This window comes from Python bivittatus, unplaced genomic scaffold, assembly GCF_059951505.1.
Source record: "Python bivittatus isolate LINGU-HERP-01145 unplaced genomic scaffold, Pbiv_v1 ctg000330_np1212, whole genome shotgun sequence".
In the NCBI taxonomy this organism is placed as follows: Eukaryota; Metazoa; Chordata; class Lepidosauria; order Squamata; family Pythonidae; genus Python; species Python bivittatus.
Window position 1 is genome coordinate 61064199 of NW_028277058.1, and position 14218 is coordinate 61078416.

A 14218-nucleotide genomic window follows, 5' to 3' on the forward strand; every position below is an offset into this window, starting at 1 on the left:
TTCAGTGCCAATGTATCTGCAACATTCAGATTAGGGAATCTTCTACAGCTCCAACTGGTTGTAACCCTTCCTTACCCCAGAAAACATGGCCACCGCGCTGTTGGCCCCACTCTTCCTCTCCCGATAAAGTAAAGGCAAAATCAGTTGTATGTGGGATAGGATATCAGAGACTTGTTTAATGCCAAAGCAATCCCAACTTGAGAGTTTTATGTCAGCTTTTCTAAGATTTATGTAAACTGATCAGATATAACAGCCATTTCATAAGTGTTGTATGTTGTACAAAGGTACTTACTAAATCTATAACTGACCTGGTTAAATGAGCAAAAATAAGAAAAACGGGGCTGATCACAGGTTTCCCTCCCCATTGCATTTCCATATAAATACTCCTCAGCCTTCCTAACTGCCTTTCTCTGGAACTGCTCAAGTTATACATCCCTGCACCCTTCTGGGGGCCGTGCATTTCCTCTTCTTTTTGCCAAGTATTGGTTGACATTATAATGTATAAGAAAAAGGGGAGAGCAAGTCTTGGGATTAAGTTTCCTATCGCGGTTACTGCAGTGCTCTCATGCCCCTCTTGGAAAAGCATGCAGTCTCAACCAGTTTTTGGTAGGGTCTTCCAAAAAGGATCCGTATTCTGATTCTTCCAGCCTTTTCTGCCCCTTTTCACAGCTGCACACCATGGAAGTTGTTCAGGCCTCAGGGTGCCATGTCTGCTTTAGAGTTTGGATATATGCAAGGATAGCTGGTTCTTCCGAGGGAACTCCCAAAACACAGCAGAGCTTGAGCAAATCTCTGAATTCTGAATGGTGGCTCAGATACGAAAGGTGGAATCTTGCTGATAGATGTCTCTGATCTGTTAGATTCTATGGCTTAGATCTCACAGCAGTTTCTACGCATTTTTCATTCTATTGGCAATTAACTCTGTTGATCCAACAACCAGGCAGAGGCCCTGGAAAGCCAAAGCTTTAGAAAAGAACCTTCTTTCTGAAGAACAACAATCTTTAATCTGCCCATCCCACTAGATCTAGCAGAGTGGGTATTTTTACAGGTTCCACCGTCTAGGGAGCTACGTTTGGCGGGCCCCAGGTGGTGGGCCTTTTCTGCTGTGGCGCCCACATTGTGGCACCTTCTCCCCCCGGAGTTGAGATCGGCCTCATCACTCCTGAGTGTTCAAAGACCCGGTTGTGTCTGCAGGCCTGGAGATCCAGCAGACAGGGGAGTTAGGGAGGGGGCTCTATTATTGATATCCCTTTGCCTATTATTTTCCTTTTCTGTTTTAGTTCTGTTTTTATAGTTTTTAATGCTTTAATAATTATTATATAATGGTTTTATGTAATGATTGTTTATATATATATATATATATATATATATATATATATATATATTGTTTTATTGGATTGGCGTGCACTGCCCAGAGTCGCTTCTTGTTTGATAAATTTGATAAATAAATGTACAAAAGTAAACATTCCTTTGAGTTAAGCTCAACTTCATGGCAGCAGTGCAGAAGCAGTTTGTCACTGCTTTTTTTCTGGGATGTGTTTTCGATTTCTCAATCTACTCAACAGCCATAGGATTTCCTCAAGGTCTCCAGTCCAAGTACTAACCAAGTCTAACCCTCCTTAGGCTTCCCAGATCAGCCAAGGTCAACCACCTGCTGAGATCATTGTAGCCCTTTCCTGACGCTCCCCACGTTTACTCAAAAACCAGTGCAAGACCTCAGCCTTACTCATTTCCTTTTAACAGCTTCTTTTTCTACCTTGCTTCCTTCTCAGCCCCTGTCATACCACAAGGTGTCCTTATTTTGGAGAAGAAAACAGATTAGATTACTATTTTGTATCTCAGGAGGAATTTGACAAGATGGTGAACACGGTAAGGAAGAAGCCAATCTTTTGCGGGGTAACGAAGGAGGACGTCTGCAGGTCCATCTCAGCTCACATTCAGAGCGGATAGCAGAAAGAGAAGTTTGGGGCTTCAGATATTGAAGAAACACAGGAAGTTGCCTTATTGTGAGTCCCTCTGCTCCACCAGCCCCCTTTGGCAGCATGGGTTGGCAACAGCTGGGAGGTTTCTGCACTCTGTCAGCAAATGCATGGAAGCCAAAGGACAACATCTGCCTTTGTTCCTTTTTATAGAAATAGTCTGGCTTGTAATCTCAGCAGATCTGGAGGGTGCCAGGATGGGAACGGTTGGTGCAGAGGCTTTCAATAAGCACTTTGTTTTCTTGATGTAGCAAAAGGTTTATAGCTAGGAGACATCCCAAGTACATTGTGCTAGAATCCAGGTGAGGCTTATTATGAATGTTCTTTCCTTTGCTGTTCACATCACCTGGGCTTCCTTTTTTTTGTTTTTTCCCCCTCATTTCAGGGAAAATTTATAGCCACTTTCAAATATAACAGCTTCTACTACGGACTGAGCCGAGACACCATTGAATCCATTGCTCGGGAGGGGCTGGCAACCTGTGTTCATTTAGAAATAGAGGTAGGAGGCCCCTTGGTTGCAGAAGCATTTTCAGTGCTACAGGATTTATGTAGTTCGATTTAAACTATGGTCTGATAAAATGGAAGCAGGAAGGCCTGGAGGAGAGACCAGGAAACCAGACAAGCTGAAGGTAAGAATTCTGTGGTGAAAAAAGACAAGAGAAGGGAACTATGGGGGAAAGATAGCAGGGGAGCTAGAAGACTCAGCAACCTCCCTTGAAGGTCCTTTGAACCTCCTCTTACGGGGATGGCTCACAGAAAATCCAGGCTTTTTAATGTGACTAAGCCACATAGTTTGGAGAACCCAAACCAAGCACCATTGGTCACATGACCTTACGGCTTTCCACATTGATTTGGATCATTGGGAATTATTCAGCAATTTGAAGCCCATAAAGTCCAACAAGCAGTGACAGCTGAACTTTCTCTCTCTCAAAGGGTGTCAGAAGCTTGAAGAATTCCTACTTTGAACCACGATACATTCTACTGATTCCAGTGAACAAAGAAAAATATGGGGGTCACCTGCGAAGGATGGGGTTATTCAGTAGACCAGAGATTGAGGAAGCTCTCCGTAGGGTGGACATGTATATCAAAGTGAATCAGGATTTCCCAGGCTTCTTCGATGCAGTCATCAGTGTAGGTTAGTCTGTTATTTTGGAAACTCAAGTCTCCCATACCAGAAGGATAATAATAAAATATTTGCTGGAAGAAAATGGAAGTGAAGCTTGGCTTGCCCAGCTAACAGGCCCATAGCCAGCATAGTATTCTCTACAGTATACTAAAGGGGGTAAGAGGAATTTTTCAGGACACAGCACCAACATCAAATTGATCTGAGTGGATGCTTTGAAGAAGTTGATGGATAAGACGTTGAAGCTCCTTTTGGTCAGACCCAAAAGTCTATCTCTGAAGGTCAACCATCCGTGTCCTGACAGTGTCCTTGCTCCAGGTTCTAGGAGGTTCCTATGCAGAAAATCATAATGCAGAAGGCTTTTAAGCAGGTTTCAGCAGAAACACTCAGCTCTCTACTCACACTGTTACCTAAAACCAGACTTCTTTCATCTCTAAATCCAACTGTGGTCCTTAGAAGCTACTCTGTTGGGGAGAGCTGGTGGCAAGGACAGTGTGACTTAATGGTTATTGTGTTGGACTGAGATCGTGAGGCCCAAACCTGGGTTCTTCTTGCCCTTCACCCTGACTTATTCCAGTGAGCTGATGGAGGTTGATCATTGAATTAAGGTTGTACCAAAATCAGTATCAGTTTAAATTTTATTGGAATAACAGGCTGGTGACAAAACATACAAAATCCACAAAAGCTTTTTGTGAAACGATTCATACGTTTAAAGCAGAATAATTTAATTAACAACGGTGTATTTGACTAAAAAGAGTAAATAAATGGTCAGACAGAAGCTAATCAAGGCATAAGCAATGGCAAAAATAATATTGATTCAAATCAGGGAAAAGTATATTCAGTTCCATTTTTTGATAGCCCCATTCCCAGTGTAAATATACTTAGGCAATTTAAATGTTGAAACGTCAAGGAAAATATTGACTCTTCCCCTCTGATGGGGGCTCGACATTTGTTGATAGTCTTTAGGTTCCGATAACAGTGCCAAGAATTTAGAGGAAATTTTGGGAGGGAAGGGAGGGAGGGAGAAGTAGAGAAGGAAGGGAGGAAGGAAGGCCAAGCACTAAAAGGAATTCAGCAGTATATTTCCAAGCTTCCAAGAATCTCCTCCTTTCGTCTCCATCAGCATTTTTATGAACTGCTGTATCTTTTGTAGTGACAGGGACATAGCATGTCACTATCTGGTTGGCCACTGAGCTTCTGACTTCATCTCCAAATTAACTGGCCTCCATTTTTTTTCTTCATTGGAATGTGTGCAATGGAACTGCATTCCCTTTGATCTGAGGCACCCGCCCACGCTCCGTGACACCTGCCCGCAGCACCCACCCATAGCTGTCATCTGTAGCTCTCACCTGCCGGCCTGCTTGCCTGGGATTCTTGCCTCTTCCCATGTCGCAGTTGTGTGGGGTCCTTGCTTCACAACCTGCACAGTCCTGGGGTTACAACGGCAACTGGGATTGCTGTCGCTAAGCTATGCGGTCACGTGACATTGCGCTTTATGACCTCATCACTTAGGTCCCAATTGCCGTCGTAACCCAGGGGCCTCTCCTCTCTGAATTCTGTAATCTGGTCCAGGAGGGCATTATCCAGACCTTCTGCTTGCTTGTTGATCTGTATCACACCCCCACAATAATATCTCTGTTGCTTCCCCTCCCTTGTATTCTCACCCCAAAATACTCATGGTTGGCCATTATGCTTCTGACATTACCCCCAAATTCCATAGGACACCATCTTCTTCTATTTTCATTTGCTATTGGTTGTAGCCTAGGACTTACCAGTTAAAACTGACACTACGTCGATGACTTATACATCCAAGACAAAACTAATTTATTGGCCTATTTTTTTTTTTAAATGGCTTTCTTGCACCTGGACTCTTTTACCAGTAACCAAATCAAATAATAAATTGGCCAATTCTAAATGTTCTGTACTTGGCACCCAAAGCTCCTGTATTGGATTGGCTGGATCAGAATCTACTTTTACCTGAAGTCTTAGAAATGTTTCTTGAAGGATAAAGATAAAAATAATTTTGTAATAAAATATGCCAAATAAGCAAATACAATAATTGACTAAGTTAATATATATTGATTCTCACTGGTACATTGCAAAGATTGTCACCGCTCATTCTAATTTTAAAAATTACTAAAGCTAGATTAAATCAAATATGGTTCTCTGTTCTATTAAAAATGAAAAAGGCATTTAGTGATAGCAATGTAAATTCCTAACATTATTGTTGCTATTTATTAGTATTATAAATTCCACCAAGTTCTATATTCCTCCATGGTCAGATGGTGGTGCTATTGACAAAGGCAGATTCCGTGGTTTTAATTGTTCATTTTAATTATGAAGAATTGCAGTGTGTTATTCTTACTTCTTTAAACACCAGGTAACTTTCTGTCATACAGAGTAACCCTGTGATTTCTTGCCCATCGAATCTTTCTATGAAGTTAAGTTACACACCAATTTCTGCCGAAGCTGTCTTTGATTCAACCCCTAATTCCAAACAATCCTTTTAGCCCAGAGGCATAATTTGATCCAGTTCTTCTTTCCAGTAGACCTGCTGCTTTTTTGCTATATTCTTAAAGCATGAGTTTGGTTTTAATTTCATTTGTTGTAGATCACAGTAAAAAGATAAAGCCTTCTTTGGCAGCTTCGTGGATGCACAATCCATGCAGTTTGCTTGGCAGTAATACAGAAGTGGATTGCCATCACCTTCTTGCAGGATTTTTTTTTTCAATTTCCTAATCTAGCCTCCAACCCTGGGGCTTCTTGGTAGACCCTCTTCCAAGTACTAGCCAGATCCAACTCTGCTTAGCTTCCCATGTTCCACCAAAGCTGGCTAGATGCTGCTACCCAAACTGGACAAAGGAAAAGACTTCTTCAAGTTGAGCTCAACTCCTGGTGACCGCAAGTCAGCCCTTTGAGGTAGGGAGGATCAGGAAACAGACCAGCAGAATTTCAGAAATGGTTTTTATTACTATGGGGTAGAAAAACACTCTCTTGAAAGCCTTTTCTACCACATCTTATACCAAACAAAATCAAGGCAAGACTATTTTGAGTTTCTTTCTTGCAGTTTCCTTTTTCCCTGAGTAATCTTTTCTTCTCCATTAAGAGTTCCTTGCTCCTTTCCCCTTTGCAATATCCTTTCACGCTTCACGGATTATGCAATCCTGTAGTTTCTTGCAGTAGTGTGGAAGAGGTTTGCCATTGTCGTCTTCTGGGAGTTGTTGACTTCTCAACCAAACCCACAGGCCTGGCATTCCCTGATAGTCTCCCAACCCTGCTTGTTTGTCTCACCTCCCTTATTCATAGCATCAGCACATGTTCCGGAACCAAGATGATTCAACTGACGTCCATTGGGTGACCCTGAGCTCATCTAATGGGTCACTCAGCCTACCCTACTTTTCAGGCTTTCTCTGAGTTAAATGGGATAAAAATGTAGTATTTAAAGAATACTGGGAGGACGCGGGAATTAGTATAAGAAGGATTAGAGGATACCTTGTGTCGCTATGCATGGCAATGTGTGTGTGTGTATGTGTGTGTGTGTGAGAGAGAGAGAGAGAGTATATATATGTCCTATCTCCTGAAATGTCTTTGTTCACAAGATTGAGCATGCTTTTTCCTGTGAACTTGAAGAGAGGGGCGGGGGGGTGCAGGAAGAAGACCATATAGAATTTTAATTCTGACACATTTAGTAGACAAGTAAATTCTGCTTGAGATCTCTCTGGATCAGATCAAAGGTATGCTGTGTCTGCAGGAATAAAGAGATGCAGCTGGGAAGTCCACAAGCAGGAAAGGAGAACCAAGCCTCTCCAGCATTTAAGCTGGCAGCCCTCGCTGTATTTTTTTGCAGCAAATCCCATGACTTAACTACACAGCAGTTAGGGTTGTGTGAATCTCCTTCTGCAAGTAATTTGATGCATTTGATAATTAACTGGCAAGTAATTGATAAGTGAGCAAATACGCATTAAGAGGATGATCTGGGCTGTTAGTGGCTGCGGCTATCCCACCCTTTACCAAAACTCTTCTCTTCTTCCCCAAACACATCTCCCTACACCTCCAGATGATTATGATGAAGCATTCAGAAAACTGAACCACCTTCTGGAGGAGTTCCTGGGGTTGACGCAGCCTTCAGAACCCAAAGACGTGGTTCCTGCATTGGAGGGCAACCACCTTTCAGGTATTGAGCAAGGCACTCAAGCTTGCAGCCATATAATTTCTTGAAAGTAGAAAGTCTCATGAGTAGCTTTCTGCTGATCCCTGCACTAATTGGGTTTGCCACTGGTTTGGCTTTGAAACTGGGTGGGTGGGGAGAGCATTAAGACTATATTGCAAATATTCAATATATATGTGGAGTCCTTGGTGTTCTCTGAGCTTGGTTGTTTTCTTGCAGACCTTTTGTTACCCAGCTAAGTAAGATCCTCACTGTATGTTGTAGGTGACTCCTGTTTTTTCTTCCTGGGCTACTGGGTCTTTTGGTTTACTTAAGATGTTTTGGAGGGCTTTAGTTGGTTTGTGTGCTACAGAGATGCCATGTGGTTGTAATAGTCTGTTGGTTGTTTCTGAGATAGGTGGTCTATTGCTCTAGGAGACTACCTATATAACATCAGACCACCTATACAACATCTTCCAACAAAATGGATATCCACGCAACTTTATCAAAAAGTGCCTGACCACTCAACCTACTACAGCACAACCAACACAAGCTATGAAAAGGATAACACTGCCATACATCAGAAACTTAGAGTGTAAGGACTGTAACAACCACTATGTAGGACAGACACGCAGAAGGCTAGCAGAGCACGTCCATGAACACCAACTAGCATTCAGAAGACACAATGAAAACTCCTTAATCTCACAACACATGGACACTTAACCATAGTTTCAACTGGGAAACTGATAGCATCTTAGACCAAGCTAAATCCAAAAACGTGACGAAATTCCTGGAAGCTTGGCATTCAGACAAGTCAGCCATGAACAGGCATATAAACAACATCTACACACTATTCAAAAGAGACAATAAAAAGGAAACAAAAAGACCAGAATGCCTCTTCACCACCAATCAACACCCAGCAGGCAGAGATTAACACCAGGATTAACACCAGACAAAAAATCAAGGAACTACCAACTTGGACAGACAATCAAGTGGCAAACAACAGTCTAACCAAAGAACTACCAAGGAGAAAACAACACCCCTATCAACACTGACAGGCCAAGCTATAAACAGAGAGCAAACCCACTCCTTTCTAGCACTGAAGATGTTATCTAGCTAGGTAACAAAACGTCTGCAAGAAAACAACCAAGCTCAGAGAACCCCAAGGACTCCCCAGTTCAACCCTGAGCTACAGATATTCTCTTCTATTCATTCAACATATACTGTTGTATACTCTTCTATCAAATAAGAAATGTAGGAAAATTTGTTCCCACTCTGCACCCCTCTTGCAACTCCCTGAAATATCTTTATAGAGGGCAGGGCCACATTTTTTCCCCTTTTCTTGTATTTTGGGTGTTTGGACACCAGTTGGTGGTGAAATGGATGCCTTAAGCAATGGAGAGGTCATCATGTCAAGCCAATTTCCCAATTTGGGGGGGGGGGTGATTTTTTTGAGGGCAAAAGTAAGGCGCCCTTCACCTCTTACTTCTCCAAAAAAAGGCTGAAAATTTTGTCCCCACTTTCTTTGGTGGGATTATGATATCCAGTCCTGCCAATTATCACCCAGCCCTTCCCCTCAGAACAGTTGCTCCCCTTTGCACTGAAAGTCCCTGAATGACTTTGAGTTTATTTATTTATTTTATTTGTTGGATTTCTCCCCCACCCATCTCCCCCACAATAGGGGACTTTGGGTGACTTACAAAAAACATTAAAACTATAAATATATATAAAATACATAGTACATCCAGAATTAAGAACAATACTTCCACCGAAGTCAGGGAGCAGATAAGATTGTCAAAGATGGAGCATGAAATCCCTAGCAAGGATTATACATGGTCCCCAGGAGACCAAAGATTGGGGAAGTAGGCAGCGATATTAGGAAAGGAAGCAGGGTGCAAGGGCCCCCAACTTCATCTCCTGACAGTAGGACAAACTCAAGCCAAAAGTCTCCCACTGAAGCTTTTGAGTGCTATCTGAGTCAAAAGTTCATAAACAACAGAAGTATTTAAAAAAAGAAAAGCATGTTTCCCGCGGGCAAAGAAGTTCAAAAACTCTCTTGGCTTCATCATCTGCCATAAACCATCTGATGTCCCTTGAAGGGGCTCTTAATAGGCGCTAATGTCTTGCTGTCCCATCAGTTTGCATTTCTTTGCCAGTCAAGGCAACTTCATTAAAAGCACTGACTCTGGGCAATTCCGCTGTCCATAAAAGTAACTTTAAAATTTACTATGCTTCATTAAATTCATTTACAGCTTCATTTCTAGGTGTTTCAAATAAATGTAATGATCCCATTCAAAGAGAGATTGCCTCTTTCCCGTATGGCAGAGGCAGAGATTATTTATTTATTTATTTATTTGAATCTTGCCTGGAGGTTGACTCTTAATATGAACATTTGCAATAAGATCATGAAGAGGGGGCATTAGCTGTTTGATATAACAGAAGACTATTAACGTCTTCCCCATGTTTTTTTTTTAAGGAACAGACACAGGAGAGCTTGTGTTAATGGACAGAGTGAGACACTAGGAGGGGGTAGGATTGTAGACTAAGAAAGAGGTTAAAATGGTCCAAGGATGGCTCGTAATCATTCCTAGCCAAAGTCACTCCAAACACCATTTAGAAATGGTCTTTTCCTGCACGTTCCCCACATAAAAGAGACAAATACTATTTCCCAACTGTTCAGTGGGGCTTACGCAGACTATTCATGGCGTTTTGTTCATGCACAGCCCCGATGCTAGAGGGCTGAGGATTGAAGGGGTGCACCTGGAGACTAAAGGGGGCTGAAACTCTTCATTACGTGAAGAGAAATGTGACAGTGTATTGTAGATCATGCCTAAGAAAACTCATGCAAGGTTAATTCCTAGGCATGTCCCTGAATTGCCCCCATGCCAGGTGAACTGGCCTTTTGTTTGGAGATGAGAATTGGAAGCCTAAGACAGCAATAAGGGGAGCGCTAAATGCAAATGCAAGGAGGCAGAAGTATCAGCGCAGGACAAACAGTAGCAGAGCATATCTGTAGCTCAGGGTTGACCTGTGGAGTCCTTGGTGCTCTCTGAGCTTGGTTATTTGCTTGCAGACGCTTCATTACCCAACTAGGCAACATCATCAGTGGAAGTGAGTGTGGGGTTTGCGCCCTCCTTATATGCAGTAGCTTCCCCTGCCAGTGTGGGTGGGGGTGTGGTTTTCTCCTGGGTAGTTCCTTGATTAGGGTCCTGCTTACCTGGGTGCTGGCTTCTTCTGACTGCTGGTTGGTGCTCATGGATGCACTGTGCTAGTCTTCTGCAGGCAGAAGACATGATGAAAACTCCTTAATCTCACAGTACAGGGACCGACTCAACCATAGTTTCAGCTGGGAAACTGTGAGCATCCTAGACCAAGCTAAATCCAAAAATGTGAGGGAATTCCTGGAAGCTTGGCATTCAGACAAGTAAGCCATCAATAGACACATAGAAATAAACCATATTTACACACCATTCAAAAGAGGTAAGAAAGCTAAGAAGGAAACAAAAAGACCAGGATAGATCCTCTCCAGCAGCCAACACCCAGATAAGCAGGGATTAACACCAGACAAACAAGCAAGCAGAAAACAAGAGCCTAATCAAGGAGCTACCAAGGAGGAAACCACCTCCCTCCCCGCCCCCGCCAACACTGGCAGGGCAAGCGACTGTACATAAACAGGGAGAAAACCCCACACTCCCTCGAGGGCACTGATGATGTTGGGTCATGAAAAGTCTGCAAGCAAACAACTAAGCTCAGAGAGCACCAAGGAATCCATTTAGGTGGATTTACTGCTAATACTGAAAATGGTAAATATGGAATAAAGTGGCAAGGGGTAATTCATTTGGTGGAATGGAGATTCTTGAGCAGTAGACCATCCCTCCTTTAATGCAGATATATGGCAATTATTCTTCATTTAATAGCTTGGATACTAGAGTAAGAACACCAAGTCTGTACGGGTGAAATTTTCTTTGGTTGACCAGCCAAAAATCTCTTTTACCATTCTGGATAAGGTTATCTGCTGTTTCTTTTTAGCTCCCAACAAGGAATCTCCTGCAACTCTGAAAGTAAACAATGTCAAAGGGACTGATGGTGTCGCACCATCACCTACTCCCAATGAATTTTTGGACTCCTCAGCCAAAAATTACTCTGCCAGAATATCAGCCAAACTTTCAGCACAGAAGACACCAGTGGTAAGTAAAGGGAGCAGAACATGTTCTTGTTACTGATGAAACACAACGTCGTGTTAAACCAAACTGGACACTTGCAAGCATCTATCTTTGAAGGCAAGCCCAGATTGATTTCCAAAGATGATTCACCTAGAAGAAAAGCAGTTCCTCCCCGGTTCCATGGGTTCAATAATTCTAGCAAAGAAATTCCAGGAAAAATGGGACTTGTCCTGAGAACTGACACTCCTTCCTTACAGTAGGAAGGCATAAGATTTGCAAATCCGTTTGGTGTGCGTGGTTTTAGATGGGACTGGCTTGACACCTCCAAGAATCCTCTGGAAGCCCATTCAGACCTGGAGAATTCTGGAAAGCCTTTTGAATGTATTCACCAGATGTTACATTTTTGTCATGGCTATTGGCAGCAGTACCATGACATTGGCTATTTATAATTTTTAAGCCAATCATTGCATTTTTAAGAAATCATTGGAAGTGGCTATATCTTTCATAAATGGAGCTGAGGGGGCAGTTTGGTTCTTTGGAGTTTGGGATTGTCTTTCAGCTGAGTGCAAGAATTAGGGCAAAAATAATGATTCTCCAAGAGGGGAAAAAAGACTTAAAAGAGGTGAACGTGCTGGACTATAACTGGTAAGAACCTCCTGGGTGATTTTGAGTCAGTCCTTCTCTCTCATTCCAGCCTGTCTCCCAGGGCTGCTGTTGTGGAAGAAAAATAAAATAAGAATTAGGAGTTTGAGGCAATGTATGTTGCCTTAAACTCCTAAAAACAGCAAATAAACAAGGAACTTATAAGCTAAGTTCCTTCAACTGGTAGCTGCATTTGCATGCCATGCTAAAATTGGCTAGGGCTAATCTTGGTTAGTGTGTGTAGCTTTGGGTATTGCACACACCCAGTTTGCTTGCTTAGTTGAGGGTTCCATCCCCAAGTCTGGTGGTGTGAAGGCAGCCATTATGCCGGACAGATCGGGCAGAGCTCCCTGTCTGGTCACAGAACCAGGGCCGGGAGCAACTTGACCTGAAAGGAAAATCAAGCTGTGGAATAGCTCCTGGAGCTGGGCCTGGCTCTGCCATGGTTTTCTCTGGAGAGAAGATTGATCAAGAGACAGACTTTTAGGCAAGATCCAGGCCAACAGTACAGCCCATGCAGGTCTAACAAAGGAAGATTGAACAGAATTGCAGCCTTATTGACTTGCATTCCTATAGTACATTTAATCTGGTTCCTCACCTGACCCATTTTTTGGGTTCATGCAATATACTGGACCAGAAACACATCAAATGAGCTGGGTTTACACATCACACAAAGCCACGAAGAAAGAAGAAGATCTTAAAGCTAACAAAGACTCACGTTCTACAAATGTCATTAAGTGACCTGATGAGTGTGTCATTCTCCCATTGAAATCAGTGGGATAAAGTGAACTCAGGACTTGACTTGAATCCCACTGATTTCAGTGAAAACATGGTGCACCATGAGTGTAGCTCCACCCCTTGGAGTCCAACTGTTTCCTTGCGTTATGTCTCCTTACAAACCTGACTTGCCCAATGAAGGTGCTTGTATCTCATGGACTTGTAGTGGGGGGATGATTCTTCTTAGCTTTTGAAAATGCATTCTCCTCTCGATATGCCTCCTCTTCATATCATCCTTGGCAGGCAAGCCTTGGCAAGAGACGAAAAGCAGAGCAGTGTCCCATATCTCCTAATTGGAATTCAAGATTGCATTTGACTTGCGTACCCCCGTTGTGGGAAATACAACTTGCCCCCCAAAGTAGAAGGTTTTTTTCTTCCCTTGCTCATCATGAGGAGCCCCTTTGATCCCAGGCTGCAAAGAGCTGGGGGAGGGTGTCAGTGGTGAATCCTCAAGGTCTCCAGTTCAAGGATGCCAAGCCGTTGGAAAGGATTCCTTGGTTCCGATTGTTTGACTTGACACAAGGCAGGAAGCTTTTATAATGGATCCATGGATTATGCTTCAGGGGAAGAGCCACAGTCAAACGAGAAGGTCCCTGCTTTGTATACAGAAGATCCCAATGTCTTTGGGAAGGCAGCAGTCCAAAAAAAGAGCGATTGGCAGTTTCGCTGCATGCATTTTAAATGGTTTGGTAGCGAAAAATCAGGAGTCCAGTAGCACCTTTTCTGACTAACTTTTTTTTCTTGCATAAGTTAAGTTGATGCCTTAAAAGAAAACAGTTAGTCAGAAAAGGTGCTGCCAGACTTCTTCTGATAGTTTGCTCCCGTAGACTAATGCATAGACTCTCCTCCAATGAACTCTTTGGCCGGCCAGCAGAGAAATCCTGCTGAAGCTGATGGAGTGGGGGAGGGAAGAGCGTTCTAGAGCGATGGTTTCATAATGCGGAATTTCAGCTCTGGAGGCCTGCAGGCTCTGCCGGGAAGACCATCCCATCTCCTTGCTAGGACGGTCAGGCCCCATCCTCCGATGTCCAGAGGTGCCCCTCCAGATGGAGAAGAGGACCCGCAAGCTGATCCGCTACCCCCCAGTTAGCAAAAGGCTTTCTTTGATGTGTCGAGAGGTATGTGACCGGGGAGGGAGGCATCCTGCCTCTGTTCCTTCTGCAGGATTCTCATCTGCGAGAAAGAGGCAGTCAGCTGGCTTCATGCCCAGAGGAAGGTTCAGGAGCTTCATTTGGTCTACCAGGTTTGAGAAAAGCAGAAGAGCTGTTTCCAAGAAGGAAACTCAAATAGCAATTGCACGTAAGATGCATTGAATCCTGCTAATGTGAAGTAAGGGAAGCCAAGCTCAAATTGGTGAGCCATTCTTATACCTTGCCTCCTATACCTA

At 43.2% G+C, this 14218-nt stretch overlaps 1 protein-coding gene across 1 annotated transcript in view; it reads left to right on the top strand.

Annotated features, from left to right (window-relative positions):
- LRGUK (leucine rich repeats and guanylate kinase domain containing) overlaps positions 1–14218 on the top strand; it is a 54531-nt gene that overhangs the window by 28478 nt on the left and 11835 nt on the right. Inside the window, exons 12-16 of the mRNA XM_088141429.1 lie at positions 1773–1869; positions 2365–2478; positions 2913–3114; positions 7160–7276; positions 11279–11436. Coding sequence (XP_087997555.1) covers positions 1773–1869; positions 2365–2478; positions 2913–3114; positions 7160–7276; positions 11279–11436 — 688 coding nt within the window. The remainder of the gene's footprint in view (positions 1–1772; positions 1870–2364; positions 2479–2912; positions 3115–7159; positions 7277–11278; positions 11437–14218) is intronic.